The sequence below is a fragment of the Sparus aurata genome, chromosome 13 (assembly GCF_900880675.1).
Source record: "Sparus aurata chromosome 13, fSpaAur1.1, whole genome shotgun sequence".
Lineage (NCBI taxonomy): Eukaryota > Metazoa > Chordata > Actinopteri > Spariformes > Sparidae > Sparus > Sparus aurata.
In genome coordinates this window covers 28,739,054-28,752,313 of record NC_044199.1, presented here as the reverse complement: position 1 = coordinate 28,752,313, position 13,260 = coordinate 28,739,054, and the positions used below count along the sequence as shown (strand labels likewise).

At 43.9% G+C, this 13,260-nt stretch overlaps 1 protein-coding gene across 2 annotated transcripts in view; it reads left to right on the top strand.

Annotated features, from left to right (window-relative positions):
• fstl4 (follistatin-like 4) overlaps window positions 1-12,882 on the top strand; it is a 221,309-nt gene extending 208,427 nt beyond the window's left edge. For both annotated transcript variants that reach the window (XM_030438789.1, XM_030438788.1), the window contains exons 14-16: window positions 2,521-2,628; window positions 10,739-10,848; window positions 11,048-12,882. In XM_030438789.1, the coding sequence (XP_030294649.1) occupies window positions 2,521-2,628; window positions 10,739-10,848; window positions 11,048-11,750 (921 nt within the window). In that variant the 3' untranslated portion in view covers window positions 11,751-12,882. The remainder of the gene's footprint in view (window positions 1-2,520; window positions 2,629-10,738; window positions 10,849-11,047) is intronic.
• The last annotated feature ends 378 nt before the right edge of the window (window positions 12,883-13,260 follow it).

The window sequence follows — 13,260 nt, the reverse complement described above, 5'->3', positions numbered from 1 at the left end:
ATTTTGATTTTGTGTGTTGAGAATGCTTCTGGTTTCCCCAAATGAATGCAACACATTTCATATGACTCTTACTGCGTATCCAAAGTCCCACGGGAAGCTCTTGGATCCAAAATCGGGGTTTGAAAAGACGTTACTTGCACCCTCGATGGGCTGTCAAGCTCGTGCAACTTCTTCAGACGAGGCTCATGCTAAATCAATTGGGGATATATCAGGTCTTCCGGAGACTAGGATTACAACGTTTAGTCCACATCTACTTCAGTTGCTTCAGAGAATGCTGCAGTGCTGTTTTGCTGCGAAGCTCCATGGATGTCAAAAATTCACATCACTTTCCATCGCCAGGAGGACGAGTAGACAATGAATGAATTGGCACTTTTGGGTGGCCCCACATCCTGCCCTGTCACAAACCTCTTGTCCTTGAGTAGGTGCGCAGTGTCCCTTTCAGCCTTTACAGCATCAATTAGGCACAGCTGATTATAATCTGCTACTGAAGCGAGAAGCTGTCCCCTCATGTTGGACAAACATTCCTGAAACAGCAGTCCAAACTTTTGTGCACCCAAACGTTGCTCATATGTATTTACAACACCAACATTTATTTGTATAATGACGTCCTTAATTCAAACAGTTCCTGCATGTTGGTGTATTAAGAGATGGACACATCCAGTCCATTTCCTCCCGGCCTGCTGCACCGTGGCCCGACCTCAGTTTTACCTCTGCTACCATTTATGGAGGAAGCTAAACGCACGCAAAGGCAAATTCACATGTACAAACATACGTGCTGAGTTGGCACTCGGCTGACCAGTGCAGAGCAGAGGGCTGGACCTCCCATTACTGAACACAGGGCTTGTGGTCTCGCTCCGCTGGTGAGGGTGTCAGCAGCTCCCTGTCCACCCAGCCAGAAGCAGGGTAATGGATTGTGTTATTCTTTGTTGTTGACATTGCAGCAGACCTGAGGTTGAGTACACCCCCCCCACCTCTCCACCACACACACACACACACCCCTCCCTCTCCTTGCTGCCTGTTCCCTCCTCTCCCTTTCCCTCTCTGCAAGTTGTTTTCCATTCTTTCTATACTTTCCCCTGATGTGTGTCAAATATCCTCCCCAAAAACCCCTCCAGCAGTGACGGTGCGAAAAGTGCACATGTTGTACACTTTCTGGCTCTTCCTGGCGTTCACACCTGCTCAGTACGAGACGTGATAACAGCTCGCGCTTGGGAATGATTCGCTGCTGGGTTGTGCGCGGGGGTCCATTTTAACAAATTTGCAAGGTGCCACTTGCAACACGAGATTATTTCCTCTCACGTTAGCTGAGACACGTTTAAACTGATTAAAACAAACAGCAAACCTGCAACACGGGCACGAGCAGGCAAAATGAGTCGTGTAATGAATTGGGGACGGTTGGCTCCTTTTGCGATACAAGCAGCGTTCACAAATCGATTTAATAAAACCTGACTACAGTCTAACCTCTTATTTAGTTAATTGAATTCAGCACGGTCACGTTTTTTCACCTGTTGTCGACACATTAGATGTCGACTATTGTGTATTTGCATTACTCAATATATTGGGGACATAGTGGATGGGTATATTATTAAGACAGAATTCATGTTAAGCTCTCGCTCTTGTTATTTACTTTTTTATGGGACATTTTGGTTTCAGGGAATCGGTGTGTACTTATAAAGTACATAAACAGGAAACGGATGTCTTCCTGTAGCCGTATCATAATTGTTTCTTAAGTGGTCCAACAAAAGATCTCTTCATGGTGGGGGTAGTCCAATCTGGACTGATACTGTGGTCTCCCAGTTGCCAAGCCTTGGTGTGTTGGGTTTGCAGTGGCGTTTACCGCAGTATGAAACCTGACGTTATTATACTGCGTTCAACATTGTATTGAATTTTGACATATTTTGAGAGATTCTAATAACGCATTTGGTAAACATTAAAAAAAAAAAAAAAAAATCCCTTTTGTTTTCATTCCTTTGAGGATCATTGTAACTTCTAATCCTTAAAATAATCATGACCATAAAGTAAGACCGTATACCCTGATGCGGGGAACCCTGATGCTCGGGGTTAAACATTTTAACGTCGATTAACAAACTGCCCACCGTGTGATGACACTACGTTCACTGTTGGCATTTCTGTGCTGCAGTTTTCTCGCATCACAGGTAGAAATCTTTGCGGATAACTAACAATACGGCATGCAGCGTCTGAGATACGTTAATGATTGATAACATACAGGTGGATCAGTCAGCTCCAATTAGGAGAGTATCCCTTTGGCTCAGCAGAGTAAATGTGTCTTATTTACACACTATATATCATTATGTTAATGGTTATTCTTTTTCAGCTTAAACGTTATTTTACTATGTAGTTTGTTTCGTTCTTTCAGATTTGTATTTTGAATGACCCCTGAGTGTAGCAGGTGCACGTAATGGAAATATCAGCGTTGGTGACTTTTCAGCACCATGGACAGAGCTTTAACTCCCCCCCCCCCCTTTCTCTCTCTTTCTCTCTTCTCTCCGTCTCTTCCAGGCAGTAGCAACAGATCCTTTTCCAGTGAAGATGCTCTATGACAAGTCACATGACCAGGTGTGGGTCCTCACATGGGGGGACATGGACAGAACGCACCCGACACTTCAGGTAAGGGTGTTTTGTGTCCTTGTCACGCTTAAAGGTGTCGTCAGTAATACGAGTTACATTTTGCTGTAAATCTACATTAGCCTAAATCTACACTAGACAGCTGAATGACAACAGGGAGACACCTGCACGCTAGATGCCATGTTGGTCTGTACCGACGCTACAGTCCCAGTATAATTATCCTGTAGTTAAGTGCACAGGAAGTTCGTCCTTATATCAGCCTCACTTTGAAATCAGTCCGGTGATTATTCACTTAAAATCCAGCCTCTAAAAGAACAAAATATTCTCTTTATTACCGTATTATTCCTACAACTATTCCACCTACGCACACTCACACACACACACACACAAACACCTACTTTTGCTGTGTGTACTTGTGAACTTTGAAGAGCGATTATCTTCCTCGGAGAATATAATCTATATAAGCTGCAGAAACTTCACAAAGAGAGGAAAGCAACGCCTCGTAACTAATTGAGCTCCGCTGAGCACCCGTGTCCCTGTTTACGAGATAAGTATTTGCGCGACAACATCTAATCTATGTATGTTTTAGAGCATTTACCGAGCCAGCAAAAACAGCGTTTCACAGCTGCGGTGTGCCTCGTGCCCGGCGTCCCTTTGGACCGCTGGTGTTGGAGCCTTCACAAAATGAGAAATGATCACAGGTGCGGTTGTATTTAATCCACCTCGGGGGATTGGGTGAGGCGAGGGAAGGGAATGGAGGATGCAGGGTCGAGGAGGTGGAGGGAAGGAGAAAAGGGAACAGAGCTGGTGCCCGTGGGAGAGGTGGGATGCTGTTTTCTTTAATGGGGCTAGCGTGTGTGTGTGTGTGTGTCTGTGTCTGTGTCTGTGTGTGTGTGTTTTCCTGTGTAACACTGGAGGACGCTGCCACGAGTAAAGCCACCGCGGGATCCCTCTGTAATCTCTGTAATAGACACAAACATGTTTATTGTTCCGCCCCGTCCCATTGGACAGAAGGATCCCATTATAATCATGTGAGGTGTTGTGCTCAGTCTTTACTGCTCGGGGGAGTGGGGGGGGGGGGGGCTGTGCTGTGTCTATTCATTACGGAGATTGCAGAGGGATGATACACTCAAATTTACGATTCTTCCGAGGATCTTTGGAGTGAAATGACTCTTTTAATATTCAGGAAACCACTCGCAGTGCTGGCTTTAAACACCGGTGGTTTCAAAGACGTTATTAATAGTTAATCAGCGGTTGTGGAGCTGTTAATGGTACCGCAGTCGTTTTGTCGAATGGACCCATAAACAATGCTTCTTCCACGAAGTTGTGGTTGTGTTTTCTACAAGAGAAACAGTTGAGGAACTAACCGTGGTGGTGGATTGTTTTGGAAGCGAAAGTGCCACTACGGGCTGGCAACACAAAGTAGCGACAAGACGACCACCTGTGTGTGGGTTTTAACAGTTTGCTACTGATTCACAATCGGCGCGGCCAAGTGGACTGCATGTGTGTGTAGTATTGTACCTTTCTTCATTGAGTTTCGGAGCCCAGATACAAGACAGAAATATGCATGCGGCATTATTTTAGTCAGATTTATAGAACAGTGCGTATGCCTGATTTATTTTATTCTATTTTCTTTTTTAAATCTCAGGTAATGTGAAAATTAGATTATCGCCGTGTCCGTTGTTTGATACTGGTTCCATATCGATGTGACACAGAAAAGGATACAGGTGTGTAATTTGTTAATATTAAATTCTTACAGAAGTTTATTATTGAATTGAACTTGAAGTTATTTGGGCCAGTAAAGTTTATTAAACTGTAAAATGATCCTGCCTCCATTCGGTACCTGTCTTTGTCAGACGTGTTTTCTAGCGACACTTGAAGGATCAATGCAAAACAACAGAATGTATTCTAAAAGATAATCGCCTGATAAATCCATAAATAATTATTTTACTCGGTATCTGCCCCACTAATCCAGAATAGATTGGGCTTGAGCGTAAATGTTTGCATATGCACCAGCTCCATTTCCATTCCAACAATGATCAATAAATGGATTTAGAAACCCCCTCAAACACTTGTGCTTGTTTAGATGTACTTTATGTTTACATCTAGAAGAACAGGAAATAAGAGGTAGGCTGTGAGGTTCACCCACCGCATCAAAACAGCAGTCATTCCACACAGCTGCTGCTATTAATAACACTGTGCCCGCCTATGTACCTGTAAAACATCAATCATCATTATTAAAGGTTAGACGGATGGATAATGATTAACCTACCAAGCTCATACTGAAACAGACTTGTGTAAGTAAAGCCTTTTTTCTATAGCACTTCTCCAACACCCAGTTACAGAGTGCTTTACAACAAGAACAATATAGATTAAAAATAATGTCAAGCACAGAGCACACACAATGCATTGTCAAAAGTACATACAAACACGATAAAGCATACAGAGATCCGTGATCCAAGGCAGCCAAGAAAGTGTGTGCTCAGCTGATCTGACGGGAGGGGGGAGATGTTCCAGAGTCTGGGTGCTTTTGGTTTCAAGGAATAACCGAGATGTTCTGGTTGGATGGCCGCTGAGGCTTGTTAGGGATGCAGAGGGCGGGTAGCTCAGAAATGTAAGCAGGGGCTTAATCACGTAGCGCCCTGTACACGACTAAAATAATCTGAACATCACATCTGAACTTGGCTGCCGAACCACTGCAGAGAGGCTAAAATCTGTGTAATGTGGGAATTTTATTTTATTTTTTTTATTTTACCAGTCCTCATTAAGAGCCTAGCTGCTGCATTTCGAATTAGATGTCAAGTCGTGCCAAAAATGATAACACAAGATATAAGATAATAACAACAGACTGCAAAATAACACAGAATGAAATTGGCAAACAACCTAAAGAATGTGTCATGTCCACCTCGCAGCTGTCTCTAGAAACACGCGTGTACTTGTTGTCTGAAGGTAGCATGAGGTATCGGATTCTCGGGGCACATTCTTCAGGTTGGAAACCTGTCCACGTATACATCCGGCCTCTGTGTACTGGCTGGAGATGTGTTTCCGTCTCAGTCTTTACGATGGAGTTGTTTTTACACATCAGAGTTCATACTCTCAAATGCAGCAGAAAATTCTTTGGAAAGATGTTTTTCATCACAGGCAAAGACAATTTTTCCCTCATATAATTTGAAACAATCACAGCGCAGACAGCAGCTCTGCATAACATTTTATCTTTTTCTTTTTTTTTTTCCCTGTGGCTGCTGCGTGAACACCAGAAAACACGTTTCTGGCTTTGTTGTTTTTTTGTTGTTGTTTTTTTTCTCCACTTTTATTCATTTCCCCTCTCTTTGCAGTCGTTCCGGAGTAATGAATAATTAGAGAGCAGGGCATGAATCACTCAAAAATGCAATTGCAAGGAAACCGCATAATGGATTTGAGTCCACGTTGGATCACACCGCAAATAAATGGTCCGATAATGTCGTTATCATTTGGACGGAAAGTAATTGACCTGTTGGGCAGCAGCCTGTCACAGAGGCGCCCGCCTCGCTTCAGAGGATCATACATGTGCATGAGCGTGTGCCTTGCGTCTGTGCATGTTAATGTGTGCCGCTCACGGTGTGTGTAGCTGTGCGTTTCGGCTCGGCGCGCGCGGTACTTTTTAAGCGGCCAAGTTTCAGGATGGCTCGATATCTCTGTGTAAACATCAGAGGGAGTGTGATTGTCAATTCATTAGAGAAGACAAATGGAGGAATCTCCGCCGGGCAGAGAGAGATGCGGCCTTTCAGACTGTCAGTCCGGCCTGAGCCTACGTGCCAAGAAGACATTTAACTCATAGGCACTTTGTTTTTCTCTCTGCACACACACACACACACACACACACACACACACGGGATTCCCCATCTGTTCTCTCCCCATTTATCTTCTACGAGGTTTGCCAAATATATGTTTAGAACTGATTATCATTATAATTTAAATCATTATTATGATGATTCGGGCTGGCAACAATGATTTTCATCTTTAATCTTGTAAACCTCATGAAGTCTGGGTTTTTTTATTCGGGATGGCCCACTTTTGTCACTTTTTTTTCTGCCTGCTCTATTTTGTTTTTTTTGCTGGTCTGTCTCATCCCTCCTCAGTGTTCACATCGCAATTATCACTATTATTAAAGGTAACAGGGACAGTGAGAAGTTTTTTGTGCCTGAGCGAAATGCCCTATTGCAGTTTCACAACATATTATGTCCTTAAATAACAGAACTACGACTAATCCAATAACCTGGAAGGGCATCGCATGATAACCGTCAATTCGTTAATCAACCCAGAAAATAGTCGTTGCAGGTTCGCGCTGGGTCATTTGACATGAGTGGAGTGCTACAATATCTGAATATTAGGACTTTAACCAAAGCAGTTATTTTTTTAATTCCTATAGTTTAAGGTAAATCACCATGTTTGGTGAATTGGAAATAAGCAACAAGAAATACCAAAAAAGACAATTACACTTTCATATAGGACATTTTTTTAAGCAGGTCCTTTTGCCTCGCTCGTATGTGCTCAACCTGTTTCCACTCACATACACCTGCTAAGTGACGCAACACCCGTCTTGGTCAGACCCTTCACATCTTTCAGGTGTTCTACCTCCACTTACCAGGTATGAGTGGTAACATTCCCACCTACTGACATGCGCTCTTGCCATTATTCTACGTATGGCTGCGTGAACCGTCCTGTGATGTCCGTGCCGCGACCGTTCAGGGTGAATGCATGAACCATCGCACCCACGTCTCAAACAACAATGTGTGTTTCTACAAGAACTTTACCTAAATAAAGACGAGACTGTTCAGAGCAAATGTATTATTCTAGACAGGGAGCCTTTTTGCATCAACACCGCAAGTTGTCAAATAAAGACAAAGCACTAAACAACTTGCTATTTGCAAATGCGACTGTGTTTGTGTGGCAATTAAAACAAATGAAATTAAATTAGCGCTTGACATGAATACCTGATCCGTAAATTAGCAAACATCTCACTCCTTCAGTCTTCTAATTGTATGCATGCATTTATAAATCTTTCATCTTTTTGTTTTTTTTTTAATCTTGCATTGATCTGCAAGCAACAAGCCACTGCGTGCATTATATGCTTTATTGCCCACCGAGCAACAAGATGAGTAATTCTGACAGCATGTATAAAAAGGACAGTTTCTGTACCCGCGTCACATGGTTGTGGGGTTACATGAAAAAATGCCTTGTGAGAATTATTGAATTCAGTGAATGACATAAATACACTGGAGCGTTGCAGGAAATCCAGCTCATTCGGATGTACAGTAGCTAGATAAGAAATTTAAAAAATTAAAGCTACTCAAGGCTTCTGGAGAGGGAATGTTGTTGAAAAGCAAAAGCTACCCAGTCAGAACCAAATCCCCCCCAGGTATTAGGGCAGCCAGCGAGGCGGCGCCGGAGTAAAAGTCCACCGGGCCTTGTTGCTGAGCGTGTGGATATGAAATCCCAAGGATGAGTGATGACAAAGGGAAGCTAGTGGCATTAAGTTGAGAGCACCTGCAGCCCCGGAGACCACAGCGGCCTGCCTAATAATACATGAGCGATACTACCTTGAACCTCATTAACTCCTGTCATTGTATTCGGCAACTGTTGTAATGACTTCTTTTTAATGAGGGATTCTTTTCATGTCTCGCAAGCAGCGAGGAAAGCGGCAGATCTATTTTGTTAAAAATGGATGAGACGGTGGGAAGGATGGAGGAGTAGAGAGAGCGCTTTTTGAGGAGCGTTGCAAGGAAAAATAACAACTTGGCAACTTAAACTGCTATTTTTACTCCGTGGCATATGATAGTTCTGAGGAGGGGGAATAAAGCGCGGCGTCTGGCCCCCCACTGGGCATCAGGTAGATGTTCAGCTGCAGCAGCGCAAGCGTAGACATCAAAATAGATTTCACACTTAGTCCTTTCCTTTTCAACAATCTCCTGCCTGCTCTCTAGCAACGTTTGCCTTGGCGTCGAAACCTAGAGTCGCATCAGCGAGCCAAGTTTCCTCTGACAGTGTAAACTTAGTTTGCTCTAGCAGAAGGCTCACGGAGCAGAAGTTGACTGGTTGCTTTTAATAAATGCACAGTCTCACACGTGCGTAGATCCCATAAACCACTTCAGTCGTCCTTGACTGTGACCCGGTGATGAAGGAGGCACGCGTGATGAAGCGTGTGTCACGGACGAGGCGGTTGCATCGGGAGCCCATCAGAGGCGTGCGCGCTTTGCAAACATGCTGATTCAGTGCCAAGGAGTGGGACGTGAGCGATGGGGGCCGTTATTGTGGCGTGTGCTTCAAAAACAACCGTCGCTGAATAAGACGCTTTATCAGACAACTGAGGTGGGCCCCCACGTTTCATCAGCTCCAGTCATAAAGTGTAGATGTTTATCTGCTCCCGGATATATGGGCATGTCACCTGGACAAGCTCAGGCTGTTAAGGCCGGAGATGTACGAACCTTTAGTTCATTTACAGAAACTAGCAGCATTGTGATGAAGCTGAAAGGTCACGGGTTCGTTCAAAAACACTCGTATTTCATTCTTCATGAGCATCTTTGAGCGAGACGCTCCACCAAGACTTTTTTTACATTGACACAACCATTTTTCATAAGAGCCCCTATCATTTGTTACACTTGAGACTTGTCAGTGCTCTCTGTCAGACGTGCTATGCAATTCAGCCGCCGTTCGAAAAAACATTTAATTAACATTTGTGCGCTGCGATGCCTCGTAACGTATTGGCATATTCACCGATACCGACTCATCTGAGATAAATGTCAGCCTGTCTGACTAATTGGTCGAGTTCTACGCTAAACCTCAATCTCCGAAGTGGTTCTCACGATGTACAGAACTGAGGTCTCAGTCATCCAGTGCGTTATGTCTGGAGGCAGTGCAGCTAAAGCACATATCCTCCCTCTGTATTTTCCTATTGAACACACAGACATGCGGTTATGTGCTTATGCATTATATCCCAGAAATATCCGATCAGCCCGTGTGGAGGTTGAATAGTAAGCAGACGCCGACGACTTGAGATTCAAAAGAGGTTTTTCCACCCTAAAGTACCAACAAGCTGATTTTCTGAATGGAAAATGTCTTGTTCTGTGCATAACTCGGTCACAGTTCTGTTGACTTATTACTTCTGTATGATTCTATAATCGTTGTGAAATTGTTTTGTCACAGGAAAAAGTGAATATTTCTCATTACAGCGCTCATCTACAGTGCTCCTGAATGGTCATGGGTAAAACATACCAGTTCCTCCGTTTTACCATGCAAAGTTAAATTGTATTTGTTGTCTTAAGCCACGAGTTATTTGTGTCATTATCAAATAATAATCCTTTTTCTTCAGTTTGTATGAGTCAGGCCACTGTTAGAGTCACACTACGTTTGTGCGATTTATAGTTGAAATGGTTAATTGATTTATCAATTTGTCGATCGTAAGAAAATGTTGCCAGGTGTTTTTGGTAATCGATCACTCGTTTTCCTTTTTCAAGCAAAAATGTCTCTTTCAAGCTTCTTAAACATACGGACGTGCTGCTTTCCTTTGTCTTTTATGAAAGCACATTGAGGGTTTTTGAGTTTTGGACTCTGAGTTTGAAAATAGATAAATAAAAGCTTCCTTTTTTTGACATTTTATTAACTAAACAAACAGATCTATCATGCAAATAATTGTCAGATTAATTGCTCATGAAAATAATTGTTAGCTGCAACTCTTGACGACACTAACTTTGATCATGTACTACGACATTAAGCATTCATAATATCCAAATGGGCCCAAAATGTAGTACATTTTTCCATATTCATGTGCAAAAGTCGAGTCAATTTTATTCATGAAGTTGATTTAAAATCAGGTCGTGTTCACCAAAGTGCTAAAAACTAAAAACACAAATATAAGGGTTACAAGGGACACGCCGACATAAACATCAGGGACACAAACACACAGCAGGTATGTATAGGTCAAAAATCAGACACACCGGGAGGATTGAGACACTGAGGAACAAGAGGAAAAGAAATAAAGACGGGGTGTTTTTTGGCCATGGTATGTTTTGAACGTCTGCCAGCAAAACTTGATTTTCTATGCCATGGTTCTAATCGTTTTATATCTCTGTGTCGGTGTTTAATATCCATGCTGTCCTGTGTCGTTTGTCTACAGGTAATTCCTCAAGCCAGCGTGGGAGAGGTGCATCACGCCATCCGCACAACTTTCCAGAGAGTCAACGACTTCTTCATCCCACCGACCAACCTCATCATCACTCACGTGAGGTAAAAAGGCACACACACACACAGACACACAAACACCCGACCATCTCTGACTTTAAACACAGGCGACCTCATTGCTCGCTCATCACAGCCGACCTTCTGAAGTAAAGGGGAAAAGAGCAAATGAGAATTCTAATGAGAATCTCGATGTGTGTTAATCTAGAGAGGCTATTAACCTTTTCTTTGAACTTTGTCGATTCAGGTTCGCCTTCGTCTTCCTCAAAAATGAACCTGCGGTGCACAAGATCGACCTGGAGACCTTCCACCGCGTCAAGACCATCAGCTTGAAGAACTACAGCTGTATACCAGTCAGCATGGCCTACACACATCTGAGCGGCTTCTACTTCGTCCAGTGCCAGAGCAAGAGCCACCTGCAGGCCCCGCCCCAGCTGCTCATCGACAGCGTGACTGACGCGGTGATCGGTCCAAACCTTAACCTCACGGGGCAGCCTTTCGTGTCGCCTGACGGCCGATACATCGTGACGCCTGACCCGCAGAGCGCAAAGCTGATCGTACAGACGGTTTCATTCCAGGGGGAGCTGGGTCTGAACCAAGATCTGGACGAGTCCATCGCTGTCTCTGATCTGGCTTTCCAGCCATCCTTCACTGAGTCCAACCAGCACTTGGTCGTAGCCACCTCAGGCTCAGGCACGGACCTGCTATTTGCCGATCTGTCCTCGGGCCGCACCGAGGTTCTCCGGAGCCTCAAGGAGCCTCTAGCCCCACAAGCCTGGCCCTGGGGAGGCCCCAACAGAGTGGTGGTCTCCAGCGGGTTGTTCGGACAGTACCTGGTGACGCCGTCAGCCGAGTCCCTCTTTGTCCTGAACGGCAAACAGAGAACGCCGCACTGCGAGGTGTCAGACATCAAGAGAGGGAACACAATTGTGTGGGTTGGCGAGGTATGAGCAAAAAAAAATAAATAATAATAAAAATTAGATCAAAAAAAAAGGGGGAAGAAAAAGAAAGCAGGGGATGTAGGATGAGGAGAGACGTAAAAGGGAAAAAAAAGGAAAGATCAGGCCAAATTACCTATAATAAAGATTTATGTGAACGTAAGTTGTGGACTCAACCCTGGGACTGAGCAAGAAGGATACACGCCTGGGTTTATTGTAACAAAAGTACACTTAAAAAAAAAATAGAGTAATTGAGAAAAAAAAATTAAGAAACCCTGTTGTGATATTTCTATTGGGAGAAAGTGTCAATGCCGTTCAGTGCAACAGTGATCTATGTGCACTTAACTATTACAGAATTGTACATTATTGCACTTCCTTCCATGTTATCACAGCAAATAGGTACCTGACGAGGGGTTATTAACGAACTATGAACTATGCACAATGCTCACTTTTTTTAGAGTAAAAAGCTTTCCGATTTTTGTTTATCTCAACGATGTTTGTCGTTTTTCACCAGTGCTGCATATAATCACCACAAAACTGTCCGTCTGTCCCGTCTGCCTTTAGTGTATGTGTGTTCTGAGTCCTTTTAAAAAGCTACCAACCCATCTGTTTACTCGCCTTCGTCATGGTATTGTACTGTATCCTCCCTCTGAGAGCTTTCATTCTCCTCATGCCGGCAGAGGTTGGCTTTATGCACTTGTGTAATACCCTCTATTTACATTGTCTATCCAAAGAGCCCGATTGGTCCATTAGCCGTCGACAATGGATGTTTTTCGCTCGCGGAGGGAGCCCCGACCAGAAATGAGCGGTACATCCAGCGGTCTCTTGCAGTGGTATAATCTGTCCCCCGCTGTCTCTCACATTTATTCTGTACCTGCAGCACAACTCGGTGCTGTGGAGCCTGAAAATGCCACTTAGCAGATTCCCTCAGGGTAATGACTCCGCTTTACGCTGACCCACATGCCAAGGCTGTGCCGAGAGTTGCGTCAACTCCGCTATCCGACCGGCTGTGAGCATTTGTTCATCCTCCCAGAGAGCCGTGCATCAAGATCAAACTCCAAAGGCAGGTAGAGGTGGCGACTATTTAGCTTTTACTTTGAGGCTGTAACATACACACTGGGAAAAAAAAAAAAACCCCAAAAAACACAAGGCTGCATCTCAACACCTAGCAGCTCGTTTCAAAAGTAGGGATACATTTGAACAAACATTAGCAATACACGATTTTAAGCAGCATCCGCTTATTGATTGAACAACGTTTGTACAGGTTTCTTTATCATAACTCTTATTTATAACAATGTGTACCTACTTTTGAAAAAACAACCCGCTATTATCTGTCTCGAGGCAGCAACCGAACAAACACCAGCAACCCACAATGCATCCATCCAAAAGCGGGCCGACGTTTCCTCTCTGTGGTCGAGCCGCATCACCTTCTGTGTGATTGACTTTTTGCCATCCGCGCTCATCATCGCAATGATGATCCGTTAGCATCGAGAAAGCAGCGCTGCTTCTCTGCATTCGTCAA